This window comes from Coenobita brevimanus, chromosome 6, assembly GCF_032717465.1.
Source record: "Coenobita brevimanus isolate Jiangsu-jjx chromosome 6, ASM3271746v2, whole genome shotgun sequence".
Lineage (NCBI taxonomy): Eukaryota > Metazoa > Arthropoda > Malacostraca > Decapoda > Coenobitidae > Coenobita > Coenobita brevimanus.
Window position 1 is genome coordinate 63,252,611 of NC_136959.1, and position 23,898 is coordinate 63,276,508.

Here is a 23,898-nt window from a genome sequence, read left to right on the forward strand (position 1 = left end):
TAAAACTGCCTGATGCTGGCTATAACAAAACGAAAAAGACGTCTTCAGGTCAAAGGGGTTTAGAACAATAACAAATCTATTATGTTCTAATGTTCTACAGTTATCACGACTACTTCACTTCGACTGGGGGAGCTGTGAGGAGAGGAAGAAAGAACGGATACAATGGACATATTAAATTTCCTCTCCCTCCCTTTTTTTTTTCTCTTTTTTTTTTCTTTTTTAGGGTGTATGGTGAAAGGAGAGAGAACAACGGTAAACTCACCTCATTTATTATTTCTGTCTCACTTCTGCTGAGCGTTGGAAATAAGGAGAGAAGTAGGCCTAACAGCAATGAAAAAACTCGACTTATTTAATTTTCCATTTTTCCTCCTTGGCAGGGTGTGTGGTGGCAGGGGTAGGGGCAGGGGCAGGGCTGTACACGGGCCCCTACTTCCCCAACCCCCAGCCTCGCAACATTACGGTACATCAGGGCACAGTCGCTTACCTGCCCTGTACCGTCATGCAGAGGGGTGACAAGACGGTACGTATATATGTGTGTGTGTGTGTGTGTGTGTGTGTGTGTGTGTGTGTGTGTGTGTGTGTGTGTGTGTGTGTGTGTGTGTGTGTGTGTGTGTGTGTGTGTGTGTGTGTGGGTGGGTGCGTGCGTGCGTGCGTGCGTGCGTCCGTGTGTGTGTGTGTGTGTGTGTGTGTGTGTGTGTGATAGAGAGAGAGAGAGAGAGAGAGAGAGAGAGAGAGAGAGAGAGAGAGAGAGAGAGAGAGAGAGAGAGAGAGAGAGAGAGGACACTGGAGTGACAAACACCCACTAATAGAGATACAATGATGTGCCAGGGAGGGTGTCAGGGGCAGAGAAATACCCAGTAATATGTCCCTCCCACAAATACCAGACGTGGGAAATGTACTCAGTGTAATCAGAGCCAAACAGACGTGTAAGGAATGGCAAGGGGGAATTATAAATACTGGGGTCCCGCTGGCGTCCTGGCGGTGATATATGACTCAATGCATTCCTAACTGGGGTATGAGGATGAGGGTGGCCACTGGTTAGCATATCTGACGCGAAACTGGAAGAACGCGAGTTAGATTCCTGAGTTAGTAAGAGTAGTGGCGTCTTCTTGACATCTGGCTAACTTATTCCAATCTTTTTTCGTTACCTAGAATGACCATAGGGACCTGGGATGTAAAGTGAACGTTGCGTGTCTTATTTTAGGGAGATCGGGTGCTTTCCTTGTCTGTCAGTTGCGATCTTTGTTAACCTACTCAGTTTGCTACCCACAAATGACATTTGGGACTTGGAATGTAAAATGACGGTTGCATACAGAAGTTTGGATGCTTTCCTTGTCAGTTACGCCTGTGTACGTGTTTCCTGCCCTCATAACACATCCGAAGTGTTATGGGTTAAAGCTCAGCACCTGTTCCTTTGAAATTCATTTTATTCACTTCCTCACCTTAGCATCCTTCCACTGTCCCCTCACTCCTTCGACACGGCGGCATCCCTGAATCACACCGTTCCTTATCCTATCTACTCTCTTCACTCCACGCAGAATCCTCAGTAACTCCATTTTCACTGCTCTTACTCTCGACTTTTCATTTTTACGCCACGCCAGAGTCTGACACCCATATGTTTATAAAGATACGGAAACTCCCTCGTAGAAATGTCTCCTAGCCACCACACTCAGTCCCCTGCCTTGTATTAGGGTCTTCATTCCACCAACCACTTATCCATCACTGTTGCTCCCTTATTTTCCACTAAAATATATGATGCACGAAACGAAAAAGACAGAAATGAGAGAGAGAGAGAGAGAGAGAGAGAGAGAGAGAGAGAGAGAGAAATCATCATCATAGCACTCACTGAGGTAAGGCAAACAGTACAAATTGTCGCTTACCCTTCAAGCTGAGGGAGGTGGTGGTGTAACAGGCAGCACACTTGCTCACAAAACAAAGAGGTCCCAAGTTCGACTCCTGGGCACACGAGATCACGGGGCAGGATCTTCTTTACCCCAGCCTGTGTCGCACCTAGAAGTGAAATAGGGACCTGGATTGTTAAGCTGTCTGTTTCTAGTGCAGTAAATGCAAGATCAGGGGAAAACAATGGCCTAAAGGAATCATGGAAGGGGAAGTACAAGTAAATTAATCATGACTGGTGCTCAGGTGATGATGATGATGATGATGATGATAAAGAAAATATCATGGGAGAGAGAGATGGCATAAACAAGTGATGATGATGATGATGATAAAGAAAATATCATGGGAGAGAGAGATGGCATAAACAAGTGATGATGATGATGATAAAGAAAATACGGAGGAGGTGGAGTAAACAAATGATGGTGATGATGATGATGATGGAAGAAAATGTCATGGAGAGGAGAGTGGGTCAACGCTGAAATTAATCCGTACTTTCACCAGGTTATAAATGCGGTGAAAGAAGAATGTCAGGGGTGAGATACACACACACACACACACACACACACAAGTTTTAATTGTGATGAGAGGAATGTCATGTGGGGCCAGCGAGTACACACACACACACACACACACACACACACACACACACACACACACACACACACACACACACACACACACACGAAAAACAAAAACCAACCTAATCCAGGAAGATATAATTGCAATTAATGAGACGTCCAGGGTGAGATATGGGACACACACACACACACACACACACACACACACACACACACGCGTTACTGTGATAAAGGATATGTCAAGGGTGCAAACGAGCAACAAATCAGAACGCTGAAAAACAAACTTCTAAAACTTCTGTTGTAGGAAAAAAATTTATTAATGTTTTCTAGGCTGGGCAAAGAAATAATAACGCACGCTCTACTTTTATCTGTTGTTTTTCCTGTAAGTATAAATCTTAACTATAAATCGCAATCCTAAGACGCATTATTTTGGTTACTATTATTATTACTATTACCATTATTATTATTACTACTACTACTACTACTAAGCAAATTGATTGTCAGACTATTTTACTGCTTTTATTCCAACGTGGCTTTAAAATGCCATCTCTCCATCTTGAATGCTGAGTTGTAACAATAGATTAACGCTACTATATGATGCTAGTCACGAAGAAGTATTTTGGAAAAGAGGCAGAGTCATAGTGCTGTCCTTTTCTGCCACTCGGTTACATGGAATAAAAAAAAAAAAAAAAAAAAAAAACTAGGCTAAGGTAAAATGGGATCAGTTTTCTAGCAGTTGGTGTGCGAGTGGAACATGAAAGAAAGGAGTAACTCGTCGGCCAGTCTCGCAAGTCAGTTAATCAGATAAATTCACAAAGATAAGAAGGGTAGGAAGGAGTTACATCTATACTGCTTTTACTCTAACCTGGCCTAAAACTGCAATTCCTCCCTCTTCAGTGCACAGTTGTATTAATAAATTAACAGTAAAATATGGTGCTAGTCATGAAGAAGCGCTATGGCAATGATGTAGTGCAGCAGTACTGTCTTTTTCCTCCACTGACCTACGTGAAATAAGCTGCAAAAGTACGACAATCTGAGCAGAGTTAAGCAGAAAAGAATATAAATAAAAATGACCGTTCAGTGTAAGTTGGCAGATCGATCCGGTTTCCAACTACTGACTTGAGGGGAAGGCAGGGGAATGGGGTACCAGTCTTGCAAGTCAGGTAATCAGTCAACTACACACAGGCAAACAGAGTAGGAGTAGTTTACATTTTCAAGTTCGGTAGTAAATCAGAACCAAACAGGCGAACCAGAAGGATTTTAGTCTCATATATTTATTTTATCACCATAGTCTGTAGCAATATGGTGGTCGAGAATATGAATTTGCTATATGAACGGGCAAGGCAGAGATGCTAGGTAACTTCATATGCCCATAGAATATAGCACATAATATGGGGACCTGATCAAACAAGCTTGGGTCCACGTGAGGTCAAGAATTGTTTGTTGCGCCGAGACTGATGTGGTGGAATACTTCTTACAATTGGCGTGGGGGAAGGAGGGAATGTTAGAGGAATATTGGGGGTGGAGGTGTGAGAAATGGAAGTGAGTGGCTATATGTGGACCGGCAAACTAGTTCACACAGGAAGAAAGACGCGTGCTAAGACGTGATTGAGGGGTGATATAAATCTTAAGCAGGGTCAGAGGGAAGGAAAGTTAGTGGCATATTGTTGGCAAGAGAAAGAGAAGTGAGTGGCCAGAAGTGTACGAGGTGGATACGGACCGGCAAACTAGCTAATATAGAGATAAAGCCGTTTGCTGAGGCGTGTTTGAAGCAGCGGAATTAATCTGACGAAGGGTCGTGGGAATGAATTTTAGTGGCATACCAGAGAGGGAGAAAGAGAGAGAAGGGAGTGCAAGAGATGGTGGTTTAGACCTGGAAAATTAGCTCACATGAGAACAGAATTAATTTAGGTTTACTGCGCCGAGATTAAGGTGGTAGGACATTACTTGAGTGGAAGGAAGGAAGGCTAGAGGCATGTTGGAGACGGGAGAAGGAAAACCCAACTTGCGAAGGATGGAAGGAGGGAATGCAAGAGGGAGAAAGGGAAGGAAGAGGCAGAGTGATGGGGCTATACAAGATGGTGGATGTGGGTCGGCAAACTAACTTGGGGCTCATAATCAAGACGGTTCGCTGTGGCGTAATGGAGGTACCGGAATATATCTTGCGAAGGGTGGAGGGAAGGTGCGTTGGTGGAAGGAAGGAAGGAAAGGCAAGGAAGGAACAGAGAAATGGAGCTTTACAAGATGATTGATGCTGGGTGGCGTTAAATTGCGGAGGGGAAAATGTACTAACGAGAAAACGGATGTCGAAGGAGGTGTGTGTGTGTGTGTGTGTGTGTGTGTGTGTGTGTGTGTGTGTGTGTGTGTGTGTGTGTGTGTGTGTGTGTGTGTGTGTGTGTGTGTGTGTGTGTGTGTGTGTGTGTGTGTGTGTGTGTGTGTGTGTGTGTGTGTGTGTGTGTGTGAACATTGCAAGGAGCTGGTACTTACAGGTTCGAATCCCATTACACAACAATTACTACTGATATTTGTGCTGTAGTTGCTTTTTGTACATATTAACGTGCCCGCCAGCATACAGAGAAATTTACCTTACTGTTGCCTATAAATGAACTGGACGGTGTGGGATTTCCTTAATATCAAGAAAAGAGGGTGGCAAGCAGCGTCTAGGCGGTGGCATGAATGAGGAGACGTAGATGGCGTATGGAAGGATTGCTGGGTCTCAAGGAACATACAAAAAAAAAAAAAAGGACAAAAAACAAATGCCCTAATATGAATCATGGTACAAAAGGGCAAGTTTTTATAATAATGACGTAGCTGTTCATGATTTAAGGGGAAAAAAAAAAAGGAGAATCAACACCAGATATTCAACAGGTGACTTGGGCTCGAGGACTGAGTAATAAAAGCAATGTATGAAACAAAACAAACAGGTGATCGTGACTAAACACCAACAAATAAACAACCAAGTATACACACAATAATTATTCGGAATAAATAACCACAACCTCCATGTCGTCAGTGTATTGTCATGGAAGAAAATTTATATATTATGCCACTGCGTTTACTTCACACATAGGGCACATCCGTCATTTTCCTCCCAGCCACATCATATCAGAGAGAATCGTGTATGAGTAGAGAAACATACGAAGCATCTCTCATTTGCAGAATAGTACCCAGCAGAGAAAACTGAGATATAAAGTGAAATATTACCCCCACCCATGGCTACGATGACATTATTTATAGCTTATGCCTGCTGCCTTCAGACGATTTTAGTCAGCTTTACGAGAGGATGTTTTGAACCGGAGGGGTTAGATAAAGGTCTCATTAGCCCGTTCGCCGCAAGAGGTCTCTCCTAAGCTGAATAAAATCGTCTGGGTAAAGCACGAATAAAATGAAAAATTACGCCATCTAACTGAAGGCGTGAAGCGCATTTTTGCCCCCGATTGTACAAATGATGACCAGTATTTCCCGTGTCCATCGCTAGGTGTCATGGGTGAGACGGAGGGACGCGGACATCCTGACGGTGGACCGGTACACCTTCGTCAGCGACCAGAGGCTCAGCGTGCACTTCACCAAGGACACGTGGACCCTGGTCATCAAGTACGTGCAGGAGAGGGACGCCGGCACGTACGAGTGTCAGGTGTCCACAGAGCCTAAGATGTCCAAACTCTTGCACCTCAATGTTATAGGTAAGTGTCCTCTTCAAGTCATTTTTTTTCTCTCTCTTTCTTTTTCTTCGTATTCACCATCTCTCTTTCTCTCTCTCTCTCTCTCTCTCAGTTCAATTTAATTATAATCACTCTTGCTATGCAGTTTCACTAATAACTTCACACCACCTCAGTTTGAGTGCTTTCCTTCTTCGTCACTTCGACACCGAAACTCAAATGGGGACCTGGCATTGCACATCGACGGTTGCGTGTCGTGGTCTGGGGGAATATTTGCTTCGCGCTATCCTTGTCAGTTACGCCTGAATGTGTCTGTGAATGCCTCTTACCCACAAAATGCTGCCCGTGTTCCTTCTGAAATTCACATCCTCATCATCTAATTCTTTCCTCTGTCTCCCTGTTAACTTACCCGACATGGCGGAAAGACTCGCAACATTTTCTCGGTGTTTTCCTTGTCAGTTACGCGACACGTCCCTCCTTACATAAATAACATCGTCCCGTGGCAGAGAGGCAAACTATTTTTTTTATTTAACATTTGTTGGTGCCACATTTATTTATTGTAATCTGAGTTCTGAATTTAAGGCAGTAATATATTTGGCTCACTGGATATGCAGACATCATCTAACATAATGCGATTTTATATCTAACTCAAAGAAATGAAATGTGGCAGATGTGTAAGAATTTTTTTGAATTACTTTTGATCCAGAACTGAGAACTTCGTATTATATACCTGCTAAAGCCAGATTTTTTTTTTTTTTTTTTTAAGCTGCAGCAAATCTATCGCGGAAGAAAAGGTTAAGTTCTGTTACTTTCCAAGCTTAAGTATTTTAATGTGTTTTCAGCCTGTTTTATGTACCTGATGCGATCTAGTGACATTTACCCATTTGCCGAAAAAAAAGGAAAAGAAAAGAAAGAAAAAAAGAAACACCGAAACCAGGGTGGCATACAAAAAAAAACACACACACACACACACATACACACACACACACACACACACACACACACACACACACACACACACACACACACACGAATCACAATAACAGGCTAACGATCCGAAACACGAAGAAAGGAACATTGCAAAAGTACGGTAGCATATAGGAGCCAGGAAAAAAAGGGGAAAGAAAAACAGGGAATCATATATAAACAGGAAAAGGGAAAATAACAAAAAATAGAACTATCATCGGAGTGTCCAGTTCAAATGGATCTGTACGCTAATCCTCTGCCACCTAATCCTAATCCAGGCTCAGCTCCACATTCTTCATTCCACCCCGATCCGCTTTCCATCATGTACGTTTCCGCCTAATTTTCTTCCTAAATCCACCTCTCTCCCTGGTTTCCTAGCCTTCTGTCATATTCTTCCCTCTTGTTGATTTCACTCCACATTCAGTCCCTCTCTTGTGAATTCTCTCTCAAATTGGTCATGATTCAACATATTTCTTCCACACATTTGGATAGTTTCTCGTTATAAAGGTTTGGATGCTCTTTAACACCTTTTTCTTGGGATCTGTATTACCCATGACATCTTAGTATCTTTTTAAATGACGTTCGTGTGTCGTAAACTTCCTCCAGCTTTACCAACATCTAAGTTTCCTCACTCTCTCAGTCTGTCTCTATATCTATAATTAATTCCCTCCCATTCCTCTTCGTCTGTACTCCTACCTTTGACTAACGTTGCTTCTTAGTCCTTCCTGTTTTCTGCATCTGTTCGTCTGCCCCTTATCAATCGCCCTTCACATTTCTTCTGTCCCTCTTCATCTACTTATCTACCTCTTATCAGTTGTCTCCCATATTCATTCTGTTCTTCATCTACCTGTCTACCCCTTGTCAACCGTCTCAACATTTCCTCCTTCATCTACCTGCCAGCCTCGTCATCTACTTACTTATCTACCCCCTACAGTGTCCCAAGTACAAGTATCCGGAGCACTTGAGAAACACGTACGACGGGAATCAATTGTAAGATTACAATGCAACGTCAACTCCACGGCGCATCTTGCAGACCACATCTATCACTCCACCTCTTATCATTCACCTTCCACTCCACGCCCCTCTCCACCTACTACCAAACCCCCTTCAGTTTTCTTCCTCTGTTTCTTCACCTCTTGTTTTTTTCTTCGCAGTCCTTCCAGTCGTCTGCACCTGTCTTTCAACTTCATATTAGTCGTTCTGCACACTACCCCACTCCTTTGATTAATCTACCCATTCTTCTACCTCCTACAGTGTCCCAGGTAGAAGTATTAGGAGGATTTGAGAAATATGTAAGACGGAAATCACTACCAGAAAGAACCGTCAACTTCATAGTGCAGCCTCCAGACTACTACCGTATTTCCCTCCACATCTTTCATCCACTTCCCTCCACAATTTCTCCATTTCTCTTCATCTTCCTCCACAATCTCTCCATTTCTCTCCATTTACCTCCAAAATTCCTCCATTTCTCTCCTCAGTGCCCCAGGTAGAAGTATCGGGTGCGCTGGACAAGTACGTAAGGCGGGGTTCAACAGCACGCCTGGAATGCACCGTCAGTTCCACGGTACAGCTTCCAGACTACATCTTCTGGTACCACTACGGGCAGCGGGTCCTGGAGTACCATAACCCCCGCGTGCAGATCAGCGAGGCGAGGCGTGGAGGCCAGGGCAGCGAGATGAGCGTCACCTCCACCCTAGTGATCACCGACGCGGACGCTACTGACGAAGGGAACTACACCTGCCTGCCGTCCAACCTGCACTCCGCCACCACTAGTCTTCATGTGCTGAATGGTGAGTTAAATTCGGGTGGGGGGCCGAGCCCCCACCTGTGGGGTCCGAGGGGTCGAGGCCCCTCCGGGGGAGGATCGGAAGATTTTGGCCATATCTTGATACCCTGAAGGTTTCATGTCGATAGCTCAAGATGTTCATGATATAAAGGGAACACACACACACACACACACACACACACACACACACACACACACACGCACACAGACGCGGGCAAAAACATTATCGCTCAGCCTTGATAAAAGCGGGCGACAATAAATGCCAAAGCATTCGCCCACGAATGCGTATCGCCTGCCATCACAAAAACACTAAATTTGTAATCTGGCAATCGGAGGTATATTATTGCAGGTTCGCCAAATCGAAGAAAGCCTTAGGATTTCACCGCCACGTTTCAGTGTCTCTTAGCTTTCCTGTTTTTAAACAAAGCTAGTAATCCTCCGGCAATCGGAGACATATCGCAGATTCGCTAATACTGTTAACAAGCCAGATATTCTAGAATACTGCCCACCATGTTTGGATATAATTTGCCCACTTGATTTTGAGATATTTCGGCAACAGAAAGATACACACACCAACACAAACACAGACGCAGGCGTTTACATTATCGCCATGTTAGGTGCCGACAAAAAAATCCAGCCCCCAATATGGCTTGAAATGACCGAGAGAGATTAAAAATAGAAGAAAGAAATGAGATATGAAATGGTGGCTCAGCGGGCAATTAGAGAGAGAGAGAGAGAGAGAGAGAGAGAGAGAGGATCAAGGTTAAGGTTGGGTCTTGGGTAATGAGTTGCTCCTAAACTCCAGAGCTTCTCTCAAAGTTCTCTCTCTCTCTCTCTCTCCCTCAAGATTACCAGCACATGTCTGTATTTATCTTCGTTCGCCTCTTATCTTCTCCTCCCTCCTCCATCTGTTATCCCGCAGCCTCTCACACTCCCATTTTCCGTTATCCTTTCTTCTTTTCTCTCACATTCTTTTTCTTTTTGCTCCATTTCTTTACTTTTTCGTTCCCCATTCCTTGACATTTCTTACTGTTTGATGTCGTGGCGTCTTCAAGAGTGGCCTTGTCCGTCTGTCTCTCACTAGCGATTTTTGGACGTGCGGTGGTTTACTCTCATAGCCAACACTGACTTAAGGGATGCCATAACACACCACACCACACTGCACCACACCACACCAAATCACACCATACCACATTACACCACACCAAACCATACCACATTACACCACACCACACCACACCATACCACACTACATCACACCACACCATACCACACTGCACCACACCACACTATACCACATTACACCATATCACACCACACCACACCACAAAATCACCCCTTCATACCACATTACACTACAGCACACCACATTTCATGAACTCACCCTTCCACACCACATCACACCACACTACATAAAATCACCCTTGCACACCACACTTCACCGCACCGCACCGCATCACACCATAAGCATTAACCGAAGAGCCCTCAACTTGCCACACCTTGTAGTATTGTTTTATCTGTTCTTATATCCTTCTTCTTTTCTTCCATATTCTCTTTTCCTCTCGTTTCGCCTCTTCCTCTTAGTTGTCTCCTTCCTCCTTTCTTCTCCTCCTCCCTGAGTTTCACATTCTCTCGCCTTTTCTCTTCCTCTTCGTGTTCTTCCTCCTCCTTCTCCTCTTCCTCCCTTTTCTCTTCTCCTTCCTCTTCTTCCTTCTCGACTTCTCTTCCTCGTCATTTTCGTCCTCTCCTCCTCTCCCTCCTCTTCCGTAATTTACTCTCCTCCATTATCTCCAGCCTGTTTCTTAATCTGCCTCCTCTTTTTCTTTTCGTTTTCCTCACATTTTTCTCACGCGCCTCCTTCTTGCTAAGCCTCCTAATCTCTCTCTCTCTCTCTCTCTCTCTCTCTCTCTCTCTCTCTCTCTCTCTCTCTCTCTCTCCACTGTCACTTATTCTCCTCGGTCGTTGTAATTTCTCCTTCTTCTTCTTCTTTTCTTCTTTTTCTCTTCGTCCGGTTCCTCCTCCTTTTTCCTCTACTTCATCTCTCCTATTCTCTCTCTCTCTCTCTCTCTCTCTCTCTCTTACTGTTCCTTCTTTTTTTCCTTCCTCGCTATCTCTTTTCTAATCTTCCTCTATTTTTCTCTTTCCTCCTCCTCCTCTATCTTTCCCTTTCTCTTCCTTCCTTCCTTCCTCCTTTCCTTCATTCCTTCCTTCCCTCTTCTTCCTCCTCCTCCTGTTTTTCGCTTATTACCTTTTCCTCCTCCAACTTCTCCTCCACTACCTCCTCCTCCTCTTCCTCCTCCTCCTCCTACTGAGTCACTATCGGAGCAGAACCTATCTTCATTCTCTAAAGTCCAGACAAACGCATCCTAATACCCCTCCTCCCTCCCTCTCTCTCTCTCTCTCTCTCTCTCTCTCTCTCTCTCTCTCTCTCTCTCAACCCATATTTTTCTCCGTATCTGCTTCAATTATTTTCTTTTCCCCACTCCTCTTCCTCTATCACTTCTTCCTTATCTTCTCAGTTTCTCTCCCTCTTACTTCCCTCCCCCTTTCTTCCTTCCTTGTTTGCCTCTCTCCCTTTGTCCTTCCTTCCATTCTCTCCTCTACTTCCTCCTTTCCTTTCTTCTCTTTCTTTTCTCCTTCCTCCACTTTCCTCTCGTGTCTTTCCTCCTCCGTCTCCTCCTCCTCCTCCTCCTCGTATCCACTTCTTCCTCCTTTCCCACCCTTTTTCACCTTGTCTTCCTCCTCCTCCTCCTCTTCCTCGTCCTCCTCCTCCTTCTCCTGCTCCTGCTCCTCCTCCTCCTCGTATCCACTTCTTCCTCGTTTCCCACCCTTTTTCACCTTGTCTTCCTCGTCTTCGTCTTCCTTCTCTTTTTCCTCACTTTCCTCTTTATCTTCTCTTCCCACCATCTTTTCTCCTCCTTCCTCCTACTTCCTGCTTTTCTACGTCTTCCTTTTTTTGCCCTGACCTGCTCCTCTTCGTCTCCCTCTTCCCTCCTCTTCTGGTTTCTTCTTAATTTATCCTCTTCCTTCTCCTGTGTCTGCATCCTAATCTGCCCTCTTCCTCCTCCTCCTCTTTTATTCGCTCTTCCTTCCTCCTCCTCCTCCTCCTCCCCTCCTCTTTCTTCCTCCTTCCTTTATTCTCCCTCCCTTCTTCCCGTTATCTTCAGATCTCCCTTCATTTTGCATTTTTCCTCCTTCCATTTCAGCTTTTCCTAATTTCCTTCTCATCTACTCCATATTTCCTCTCTCTCTCTCTCTCTCTCTCTCTCTCTCTCTCTCTCTCTCTCTGAAACATATATTTTCCTTTCTTTTCTCCACTGACAAATTACTAGACATTCACCCCCTTCTCCCGTTACACACACATTCTCTCTCTCTCTCTCTTTCTCTCTCTCTCTCTCTCTCTCTCACCCCTCCGCATATTACTTAGCGCTATACCCAAATTACTATCATTACATCGCATATCCGAAGCCCCATCATCACGACCGTACTATGCTTCTTCATTATCTCCTCCCCCCCTTCCCTTCCTCCTTACTCTCTTACTCTCTCACTTTCACTCACTCTCCCTCCCTCATTATCTCTACGTTCCCTCCGCCTCTCTCTTATTTCGTATCTAATTTTGTTTTTTCCTGCCACGCCATTTTCTTTCTTCATGTCGTCTTTTATCTTCTGTTTCGTCGTCCTTTCATTTTAATTTAATCTCCCTTCCCCCTTCTCTCTCTCTCTCTCTCTCTCTCTCTCTCTCTCTCTCTCTCTCTCTCTCTCTCTCTCTCTCTCTCTCTCGTTTCTTTACATGCTAACTCTACCGTTCTGTTTGTTTGTCTGTCTATTCCTGTCTGTCTCTATCTCTGTCTGTCTGTCTGTCTGTCTCTCTCTCTCTCTCTCTCTCTCTCTCTCTCTCTCTCTCTCTCTCTCTCTCTCTCTCTCTCTCTCTCTCTCTCTCTCTCTCTCTCTCTCTCTCTCTCTCTCTCTCTCATCATGTAAGTTTCACGTAATTTCACATACATGTCAAGATAAAATCATGCCATTATAAAACAGCCTTGCAACACCATCTTTAAATCTACTTAAAAAGAAACTCACTTTTGCTTAAGTAAGATATCATGATCTTGGAAGAAGTTTAACGAAAATGGAATGTTAAATTTTTTTTTTTTTTCTCATTACCTACAAAGAAAGTTATGAGGTCACATTTTATCTATTTATAGCTAGAAGCTTTAATCCCGTAAGGGGTGGCCACAAGCAAATCGCCTCCATGTCGCCCTGTCTCCTGCCATTTCACTGCCCGCCCCCCAGCTCACGCCCCCCTCTCTCATCATTTTAATAGATCCATCTATCCATCCATCATCCAATCCTACATTGCCCCATGAAGAGCGTAGGAGCCTGAGGCTAGGCAGTTGGTCCCGACATTTAAGATGAGAGAATTGATGGTAAAGAAGTTTTCGCACTGTCATTCTCACTTGAATTTTTTTTTTTTCCACATTTTCGTCCTTTTGCAGCTTTGTTCATGTGTCTTAGTGGTAGAATAAGATAATACTACATGTCTATATCCTCTCCATAACATTTCTTAGTAACTACCTACATAATCCAGGGTATATCTTTTGTTACAACCCATTACTCAAGACTGGGGGATGCAATTTTAGGTAAAGTTAAATGTTTTCAAGATGGACAAATAAGAATTTTAGGTCAGGTTACACTAAAAAGTGATCAAGATGGAGGGCTGGCAATTTTAGGTAGTCAGAGTAAAAAGTATTCTAAATGGAGAGATGAAACTTTTTGGTCAAGTTAGAGTAAAAGGAATATAAGAACCAGACAAAAAATGAGACAATATATACAGTTCATGATATTACCTAAACAACTCTACTGGAATTACACTGTATGTATATTCGTTGCTTTACTATCTAACCACCACGGCGTGATTCTCATTATCGTTTTGGTACCTTCTGATTACCTCGCCCGAGACGGAGTCCGGCGAGGTATTGTTTTTGGTCGAGTTTGTTTGTCTGTTTGTTTCTTTGTTAGCAACATTACGGAAAAACGGCCAAATGAAATTACATAAACACCTAAGTAATGTGTGCAGTGGTCCCCAAAGAAACTGATTTAACTGTGGAGGTAACGTCTTCAAGTTTCAAAGGTGAAACGCAAGGCCATGGAGTTTCAAAGATCGAGTTCTTGAATGTGAAGTTAGTTGCGCCATTACCGTAGACTTTAATCAGGCGTTTTACGGGGCAAGTTGAAACTGAACTTAGTTGCTACTTTAACTGTTTACTGACACTAAATGACAGTACGGAATCAGTATTTAACTACACTAAAACAACTGCTTTCGGGCGAGGTTTGTTGTGCCCTTCACCACTTGTTATTTTTGTTTTTCAGCTTAAGACAGGCTTCTTCGAAACAGAGAGGTAACCCAAGGACGTCTAAAAAAAGGAAATATTCTTGATGTAACCAGGTCGTCTGGTTAGGTTTGGGGAGTCTGTACTGAAAAGGTTAGAATCAGTCCACTAAACTCTTCACAACCTCTCTCTCTCTCTCTCTCTCTCTCTCACTCTCTCTATTTGTGGTAAAGAAACTCGTCTGAGGAAGGAGAGAAATGGGACGGTAAATACCTCACGAGATTTAAAAAAAAAAAAAAAAAAAAAAAAAAAGAGAGAGAGAGAGAGAGAGAAGAAAACATTACTGTATACATTTTGAGGCACCACATGAACCTAAAATACTATGCACACTTCTATTATACATGATTAATTTTTCACTTCAGAGGACCACTCTCCAGCCTTCCTATAAAATTTTTGTTGCAAGGTGCTGCTTCTCCCGCCTCTCAATCACGGTTAATGTCCGGAGGGTGAGGAGGGTGGGGAGAGAGCCTTCATTACTCTCTCTCTCTCTCTCTCTCTCCACATAATGACTACCAGGAGAGAAAATTTATCTCTCCTCTCCAGACTGATTCTCCTCCTCCCATTTTTCCTTCCAGCTCCATTTTTCCTCCTAGTGTCATCCTCTCTCTCTCTCTCTCTCTCTCTCTCTCCAGTTTCATCGACTTATCTTTTCTCCCTCACTTCTCGATTTTTCTTTCGTCCTTTTTTGTTTCCAGTCAAATTTCTGTTTTTCATTTTCTCTAACGCTTTTCTTTACGTCTCTCTCTCTCTCTCTCTCTCTCTCTCTCTCTCTCTCTCTCTCTCTCTCTTGTTCCGTTGTTTCTTTTTATTTAATTTATTTTTTTCTTTGGGAGGTGGCGTTCCCGATTCCTGGATGTTGCGAGAAAAGGAATAGAGTTGAATTCCGTATTATGCTGACGAGAGAGAGAGAGAGAGAGAGAGAGAGAGAGAGAGAGAGAGAGAAGAGAGAGAGAGAGAGAGAGAAGAGAGAGAGAGAGAGAGTTCAGTATGGAAGGTGGGTATTAGTGCTCAAGCGGTGATATGCGAAGATGTGTGCACTGTCTATTGGTGGAATGCTTAACTTCAGAAGCAGATTTCCTATGCTCTCTCTCTCTCTCTCTCTCTCTCTCTCTGCCCTCTTCCTATTTCCCTTTCTTTCGCTGCCCTTCATTTTCTCCATCTCCTCACTCTCTCTATCTCCCACACTCCCCTCCCCCCTCCCTGTTCGTCTGTCTGTCTCTCTCCTTATAATTCCCAGCAGAGGGTAAAAGTTGATTTCTCTTGCCTCCACACGACCACCCATTCTTTCCTTCCTCCTTCCCATCATTTCTTCTTTTCTTCTTCTTTTCCGTCCTCCACCTCCTCCTCCTCCTCTTTCTTCTTGTTGTGGTCGTTTTCTTAATCTCTTACGTTTTCTCACGTTTATTCTCTCACGTTTATTCTTCTACCTCTCTCTGTTTCTTCTTCTCTTCCTCTCTCTGCTACTTCTCCTCTTCCTCTCTCAGTCCTTTCTCCTCTTCCTCTCTCTGCCCCTTTTCCTCCTCCTCTCTCTGCCCCCTCTCCTCTTTCTCTTTATGCTCCTCCTCCTCCTCCTCCTCCTCCTTCATCTTCCCATGTTTTTCTCCTCCTCTCCATCTCTCCTTTCTCCTTCCTCCTCCTCCTTTTCCTCATTCTTTTCCTCCTCCTCCTCCTCCTCCTCCTCATTCCTTTTCATCTCAAAGTTCTCAATTTCATTCTCTTAACTAACTTTCATTTTTTCCAGTGCTCCTCCATTGGTTCTTTATTTTCTCTGCTTTTCTTTTCTGTTTTTTCGACTGGTTCTCGTCCAACTTATTCTTTCTCCAAATTTCTTCGTGTCTTCTTTTCTGTATCCATTTTTCTTGCTATTGTTTCTGAGTCTCCCTCTCTCTCTCTCTCTCTCTCTCTCTCTCTCTCTCTCTCTCTCTCTCTCCACACCTAATCTCTCTCCTTCGCATCAATCTCCTTTCCACTTCAGGTAAGCATCCACGACCTACTGAAGGACGTAAGAAGAGGCACGAACGAAGAACCTGCACTATACTGGCGGTGTTGTTTTGATTCTACCTGACATCTCCATTTGTCAGAGTGTTTCTCCTATATGTCAGAGTTCTTAATGATATAGGGGACGTTCATTTGTTATACTGTGTCTCCTAGGTGCGTGGAGGGATTGAGTGTCTCCATTTGTCACAAGACCTGTCTAATTATAAGAAGGAGAAGGTATTAATATGAGGGCCTTGCATGTTCTCAAGGGGATGGAGAGGAGAGAGTGCCCCTTCCCCTCGCCCCCTTTGCTCTTACAAGGGCGTATCTGGGATTGAAGGAGGGGGTTCCTTCAAGTAGGCTAAACATCCCTGAGAAGAAAGACAGGGAGTGAATGAATATAAGAAAAGAGAGAAAAGGAAATAACCGAGTAACAGTGCAGTGCCATAATTCTGTAGAGATCGGAAAAAAGGGCTATTATTTGGAAGCATTTTTCACGTTATAAATTAAATCAGTAAAGGAGAAGAAAAAGGATGGTTTTCAGGGAATCAATACGCTTTCACTAAAAGTCTCTATTTTTTTTTCGCCATTTCTCAGTCGCTCTTCCAGCTTATCTTTTTTTCTCTCTCCCTCAGATGAGCACCCGGCGGCCATGCACACGGGGTCATGCAGGCGTGTGGAGCCGCCCTCGCTCTGCTGGGTTAGCCTTCTGGTGGTGCTGGCCCTGCTCCTCGCTCCACGCCATGCTCACGCCCACACCCACGCCCGCATTCATCCCCACACTCACACTCACACCCACACCCACGAAAGAAAGCGCAGCCACACCGATGCTTATGAACGTGAACACAGTCATAGCCGCACCCACACCCACAATCACACGTACGCCAGCACCCACGCCCATGAACGAGAGCACAACCACACCCACAATCTGCATAGTGTTCACAGCATTACCCACAGAGGTCACGAGGATCAAAGCCATGCTTACAGCTATCGGTGCAAGCAAAATACGAGTCGCCTGCATCAACGTAGCCGCAGTAATATTCCAAACAACCACATGCACCAGAGCCTAAGCCAATTCGCACTGCACCACGGTCATCAAACAACAGACGGGCGAAATCACTCCCATAAGCTTGCCAACAACTATGATCACTGCTACAACTATCAGCATTGGGAAACCTTCAACTTTTTTAATCATCACACACATGTCAGTCACAGTCACTCTTCCCACGTGGACACTACCATCTACCAACATGACCATCTCACTCGCAACCACAACCATAATCACCACAGTAGCCAACACTGTCAGATCTGCAACTCTAACTACAATCAGAGTCACCCTAAAATCCAAAACTATCAAACGTACGGCCATCCACAGAGTCTTGCAAGTGGGAAACAAGAACCTTTAATCACCTTTCAAGCTCGCATCCCGTACAGAATATTCAGAAGCCTTCCTTCTCTCTCCCTTCACTCTTTCTCTCTTCTTCTCCCCATTTACCCTCTCTTTCTTTTCCCGTCCCTCCTCAATCTGTTCTTTCAATCCTCCACACCCAGTCCCATCCAGCTAACAATTCCAAATAATCTTTCTTTTTTATTTGTCCTTCCTTCTCTTCTCTTCTGCATTGTCTGTATCCTTTTCGACCTCTCTCCGCCCTTCCTCTTTCTCTCGCCTCTCTTCTTCATCTTTCATCTTCTTTCCTTCCTCCCCATTTTCTACTTCATCTATTCCATTTTTGCATCCTCTCTTCTTCCCACGTCACACTCTGCTCACTCTCTTCCACCACTCTTTTTCTATCCATCCTTTCGGGTTTCTCACTCATCTCGATTTATTCTCCTCTCCACTCAACAACCTCTTCCTTCCTCCCTCCGTCCCTCTTCCCCCTCGCCCTCTTCGCCATCCCTCCTCTCCCCACCATCACTAGCTACATCGTCCATCACAACCAACACAGCCAAATGTCAAAACAGCCCCTGAGAGCGACGCGTTGAAGGTGCAATTAGTAAGCTCCATCCCGCTCCATTAGCCGCCAATTGGAGCTGGAAGTTGTTGTTTTTGACCAGGGGTACTCGTCTGAAATGGATGATACGTGGCTGGGAAAGAACGAAAGGTACATTTGTTGATGCTGCTCTTGGGAGAGACTTAGAGAGAGAGGGGGGAGTGAAACGCTGAAGAAAAAAAAAATACATGGGTGAGACAGAACGAAGGGTACATTTGTTGGTGTTTTTGCTGTGTGAGACTCAGAAGAGGGGATTGTACCGTTGGAAATTGATGATACGGAGCACAGAAAAAATGACGGTGTTGTTGATGTTGTGAGAGATGTAGAGAATGGGGATCGAAAAGCTGGATAACAATACGTGGCACAGAAGGAACGAACGGTACTTTTGTTTGTACTCGTACTGCTGATGTGGCACACTTAGAGGGAGAGGAGTGAAACGCTGGAATATTATACGTACCAGCAGAGAAAGAACAAACGCTAAATTTGTTCTTGTTGTGAGAGACTGAGAAGTGGGGGGAGAAGTATCGAAAATTGATGACTCGTGGTTCGGATAGAGAGGTCAAGCCAAGGAACGTAAAAGCCTGTATTCTCGTCGGTTGAAGAGGCTTTCCAACTGGGATTTATGCTGTCGATTTACCGTTCAATACTCCGGCTGTGTCTTTTATTTCTTGCTCTCTAGATCTAACCTCACTTCATACCTACGTGGGAAAAGAGGTCTGGGAGTTGATCTTGATGCTGATTTCTTTTAATACTGACATATAATCAAATGCATAAACAACATCCAATACAGCAACAAAAACCAAAAGCAGAAAATACCACTAAGGAAAAGATATTAGAATAGCCTCCTAACCCCACGAGAATACGATATAAAATGACGTACAGCTGCGGTCAATAATCCCTTTACATATCTGGGTTTCCGAACTGATGAAGCCTCGAGATTACAACCCATTCACCTAGCTTGAAAATGATTGGCTTAATTTTGCTGGGTTTCACTAAGTTTCGATTGTTTCCAGACGATGCTAAAGAACCATCCATCGCAGCCGTACACGATGGCCACAAAGTCCTGTTACCCTCTAGTCCAATTATTTATTACGAAAATGAAGGAATACATACAGGTAGGAATACATAAGTTACTAATAAATACAGGTAGGAATACATACAGGTGGGAATAGACACAGGCAGTTATTCACGCACTCGGTGGATGAGCATTTTTTTTTTATTTTGGGAAACCTGGCATCATGTGCACTTCATCATCTTAAAGAGATGAAGTGCGCTACATTATCGTCCGAATAATTTCCCTAGAGATAACGGGAAATTGTGGCCACTCGTGCAGAAAAAATAAATATATAAATAAATAAATGAATACCACCGTGAAATGCTGGTCGTTTGGCAGAAAAGAATGTGGTAGAAAGCAATGATGTGGTGTTGTGAGAGACTGAGAAAGGAAGAAGAATGATGAACCCGAACAAAGAAGAATGGGGGGAAAAATGACGACGGAAAATAATAAAATGATAATTGAGATGGTAAAAAAAAAAAAAAAGAGGAGGAAAAAGAATGATACTGTACCGGAAAACAAAGGATAAGACATTTTGAACGTAAAGTAGAGGAAAAAGTGTGACGAAGACTGATGATGATGATAAACAAAGGAAAAAGGACACTGAATTGATGGTAAAGAAACAACGTGACATTACAGGACGCAAGTAAAGTGACCGGGAGTTTGGTGGCACAGAAATGGCCGAGATTTTAAAGTTCATGTGGAAAAGAGAAACGTGACGCTGTGTGTGTGTGTGGGGTGGGGGGGCGGTCAGAACAACCAGATACCCGAGTGAAAGTGGCAATCAAAGAATGGAATACGAAAAAAGACGCGAGAGAAGTGAACTCGTGTTGTGAAGGAAACTGAAAAAAATCTCTCTCTAAAATACAGGCAGAAACAGCACATCAAACAACATATAAAGGACAGAAAATTTACGACTGTGATTTTTTAGACTTGGATAAAGAAAAAAAAAAAAAAAGATTGTGTGTGGAAAAAGGGCCTGATTAAGAAATACAAAGTTATGACTAATGACGACAGCTGAGAGGCAGCAAAGTTAAATCAAGGAGACATTTTTGAAGACCAATGCAAGGAATGATAAACAATGTCTGGATTTCCTGGGGATCACGAACGAGAAACAGTGACGAGTTTAGGTCAGGACTCTTTAGGGACGTGGGCATCAAATCGGACTGTGAGCGAAAATAAAAGCAAGGCCGTACGTTACCGTTAGGAAATAGGGTTTGGAAATTAATGAACGTTCAAATGAAAATAGTACTGTGAACGAATGTAAGAGAAAGAGGTTATGGTATTATTTAGAGAGGCAATCTAGAAATCGATGAACATTGGCAAGAATATCAGACTAAAGACGAACATATGTGAAAAAGTTTACGTTATTCGTACTGTTCAGAGAGACGTTCTGGAAAAGGATGAGAGTAAACAAGAAAACGAATGACAGTAGCTAAAAGAAAATCTCCTGTGTTGAGAGGCGGCCTAAAATTAATGGACGTGAACTACAAAAACGGAGAAAGACGAAAGATAAACATAAAAAGACGAGCTACAAAGAGAGAGACGTGAGAGAGAGAGACGTTGTTGTGAGAAGAGAAGGAATGAGAATTAATGATCCCTTCTTACAGATTTTTGAAACGAGGTGAAACAGCTAAGAAGTCAACAGGAACATTAAGTACTGTATTCACTGACTGTGGTAGTGCTGGACAAATTCTGTGCAACCCCCACGAATATAAATAAGTAAATAAATATATAAAACTGGTGCAGGACTGAATATTTTTGATGCAGGTGTGAGGATAAAAGAAGGAAAAAAAGATAAAGGTGAGAAAGTTGAAAGAATAGACAAAGAAGTGAGCAATGACAAAAAACGAAGGCGAAAAAGAGTGAGAATAGGAACGAAGGAGGGGAGGATTAAGGAGGGATTGGAAGAGGGGGAGAAGGAAAGAAACAAGGAAAAGAAAACCTAAAAAGAAAAAAAGGAAGGATTTGGACGGGAGAAAAAGAGGGGGAATGGAAGAGTGAGATAAGGAGGGAGAGAATAAAAAAGAGAGGGGGAGAGGGCTGAAAAAAAACAGACAGACGAAGAATGTGGATTGTGGGTGAGGGAGGGGAAAGAAAAAGGAAAGAGAAATTAGCTAAACATACCCTGACATACTGTTAAATTTTTTGTGAACTCTCGTCTTTTGAACATACTGTAATCTTGTTACCTAATGACAGCCTACCTCCCCCCCTCGCCCTTCTCTCTCTCTCTCTCTCTCTCTCTCTCTCTCTCATTTCAATTTTCAGTATGGACGGAAGCCAGCAAAGATTGGCTCTTGCGCCCGGCTTACGAACCAAGTTGAAAGAATTAAAAGAAAAAAAAAAAAAATCTGCCGGGATCAAGAGGGGAGCCAATTTTTTTTTTTTTTTTTTTTTTTGCGGTGCTCTTGTCGTCTGGAAATGGAATTGTAAACATTTAGCCGAGAAGAGCATCAAAGAGCATGGAAAAAATACTGTATACAAATGCTGCAGAGATGAGGTGGGGGATAGGTAAAGTATTTGAAGTATTTGCAGCATGATATATATATATATATATATATATATATATATATATATATATATATATATATATATATATATATATATATATATATATATATATATATATATATATATATATATACACACACACACACACACACACACACATACACGGGTATATAACAGAAAGGAATTAGGTATATACAGTATGCTTAGGACAAAGTAGAAAAGTTGGAACAGATTTTTAAAACTGTAAATGAATGGTAAATTACTGAGATGAATGCGAGACAGGTAGATGGAAAAGATTATCTGACAGAGACGTTGTATTGCTGGAAGTGAAGAAGTAAGTGTTAGAAATGAGAATAAATGTAATTTTTGGTTTGGTGAACAGTGCCGAAAAGTTGCATGTAAAGGCCTTCTGTTAGGAAGAACTTGAATGTAAATAACAGACATTTACAGAGTGACTGAATTTTGAGGAAGAATTATAGTAAAAGGAGAAAATTAAATGCTAGATAAACATATATAGCTTTTTATGTAAATATGAGCCTGACATTTCCAAACTCATCAAGTTTTGCCTAGGAAAGAAAATCCTTTGTAAAAAAAAAAAAAATGCATAAAAAAGATGGATCAACTACGATTTTCATGGAAAACAACTTTACTGGAAAAAAAAAATCTTTCCGTAATTTGTACGTACTCTTCTGCCGTGTAGCCTACTGTACGTGCAATGTTAGACGTAAAGAGCTAATTTGACTACAGAATGCCGTGCTGGGTCATATTTGCGAGAAATCTGGAGGCTCACTGGTTCCACTTTGAGGTTTTTACATATATTTTATTTTCTAAAATTTCCTTAGATATTTTTTGCATATATAAAATTCTCATCCCTTTGCTTCGAGAGGTTTCCCCAGAAGTTAAAAAAAACAACTGTCCAAGGATAAAAACATGATGAATTAAACAGACATCGCTTTGGACAGCTGGAAATTCTCTATGATGAAAATTTATACCACTTAAAACGTGTATATAGTTTGCATAAATGACATACAAAGATTATTATTACTGTCTTTACTATACTGTCTACTATGGTGACTTAAAATTTACTGTTACTACCGTGACTTGTGCTTTATTGTTACTAACACTACACGATTTTATCCAGGTTCAGGGGACACCTCGTTTACTGAAGGGGTCAATGTAGGGTGTATCTAACCTCTCTAGTTCAAAAAAATCTCTCCTTAATCGAAAACAGCAGCCAGGTGACAGAAAGAAATTAAGATGAAATAAAAAAAATGTTAAAAAGGCAAAAAATAAAATGTCCCGGCAATTTATTTTCTTTTTTTACTTTTGGGGATTTAGGAGCAACAACGACAACAACAACAACAACAAAATAAATATGAAAGGGCCAGGAAGCTTCTTAAACAGACGAGAATATGACCCATTGTACGTTTCTAGTTTTAAAATATTGCACAACACTCTGTCTGCTGGTTATACATATTTTAGCTCTGTGAATGAGGTGAATGACTCTATGTGTAACCGTTGTTCATAATAACTAACTGGCATATCGAAAATTTGTACTGATATGTAGTCATTAATTCTGGAGTTATTAATTTAAGCTCAATGATGTCCTTTATTTTACGTCGATGAATGATGTAAATGCATGAATGAATGAATGAATGACTATACTGTATATTCATGTTGCTTATGACAAACTGGCATATCGAAAAATTGTGTTGGTATATATCTGTTACCCTCTGTCCACTGTTGTCTTTTTGTATTTTCATTTATGCTGATGAATGGAATGAATGAATGAATGCACAGGGTGGTCCTTAAATAGCGCTCCACTAGAAACTCACTTGGCGGTATCTTGTGTGTCGCGGGAGTGGGCTTGGGTGTGGCGGTGGGACAAATGATGAAGCACAAGCACTGATACCGCCGACTGAACCGCCCCCGCAACACACGAGATGAATCGCTCGACGGAGTGTTAGGGGCGCGTTATACATGGACTACCCTGTATTTTTGTCCATTTTGAATAACTGTACTGGTATGTAATTACCCCCATTCATTACGAGGACACCATTAGTATTATTATTTAGGTTGATAAATGGAATGGA

At 42.7% G+C, this 23,898-nt stretch overlaps 1 protein-coding gene across 1 annotated transcript in view; it reads left to right on the plus strand.

Annotated features, from left to right (window-relative positions):
- LOC145401614 (uncharacterized) overlaps positions 1 to 23,898 on the plus strand; it is a 100,576-nt gene that overhangs the window by 25,185 nt on the left and 51,493 nt on the right. Inside the window, exons 2-5 of the mRNA XM_080273810.1 lie at positions 378 to 520; positions 5,956 to 6,160; positions 8,581 to 8,892; positions 16,885 to 17,208. Coding sequence (XP_080129936.1) covers positions 378 to 520; positions 5,956 to 6,160; positions 8,581 to 8,892; positions 16,885 to 17,208 — 984 coding nt within the window. The remainder of the gene's footprint in view (positions 1 to 377; positions 521 to 5,955; positions 6,161 to 8,580; positions 8,893 to 16,884; positions 17,209 to 23,898) is intronic.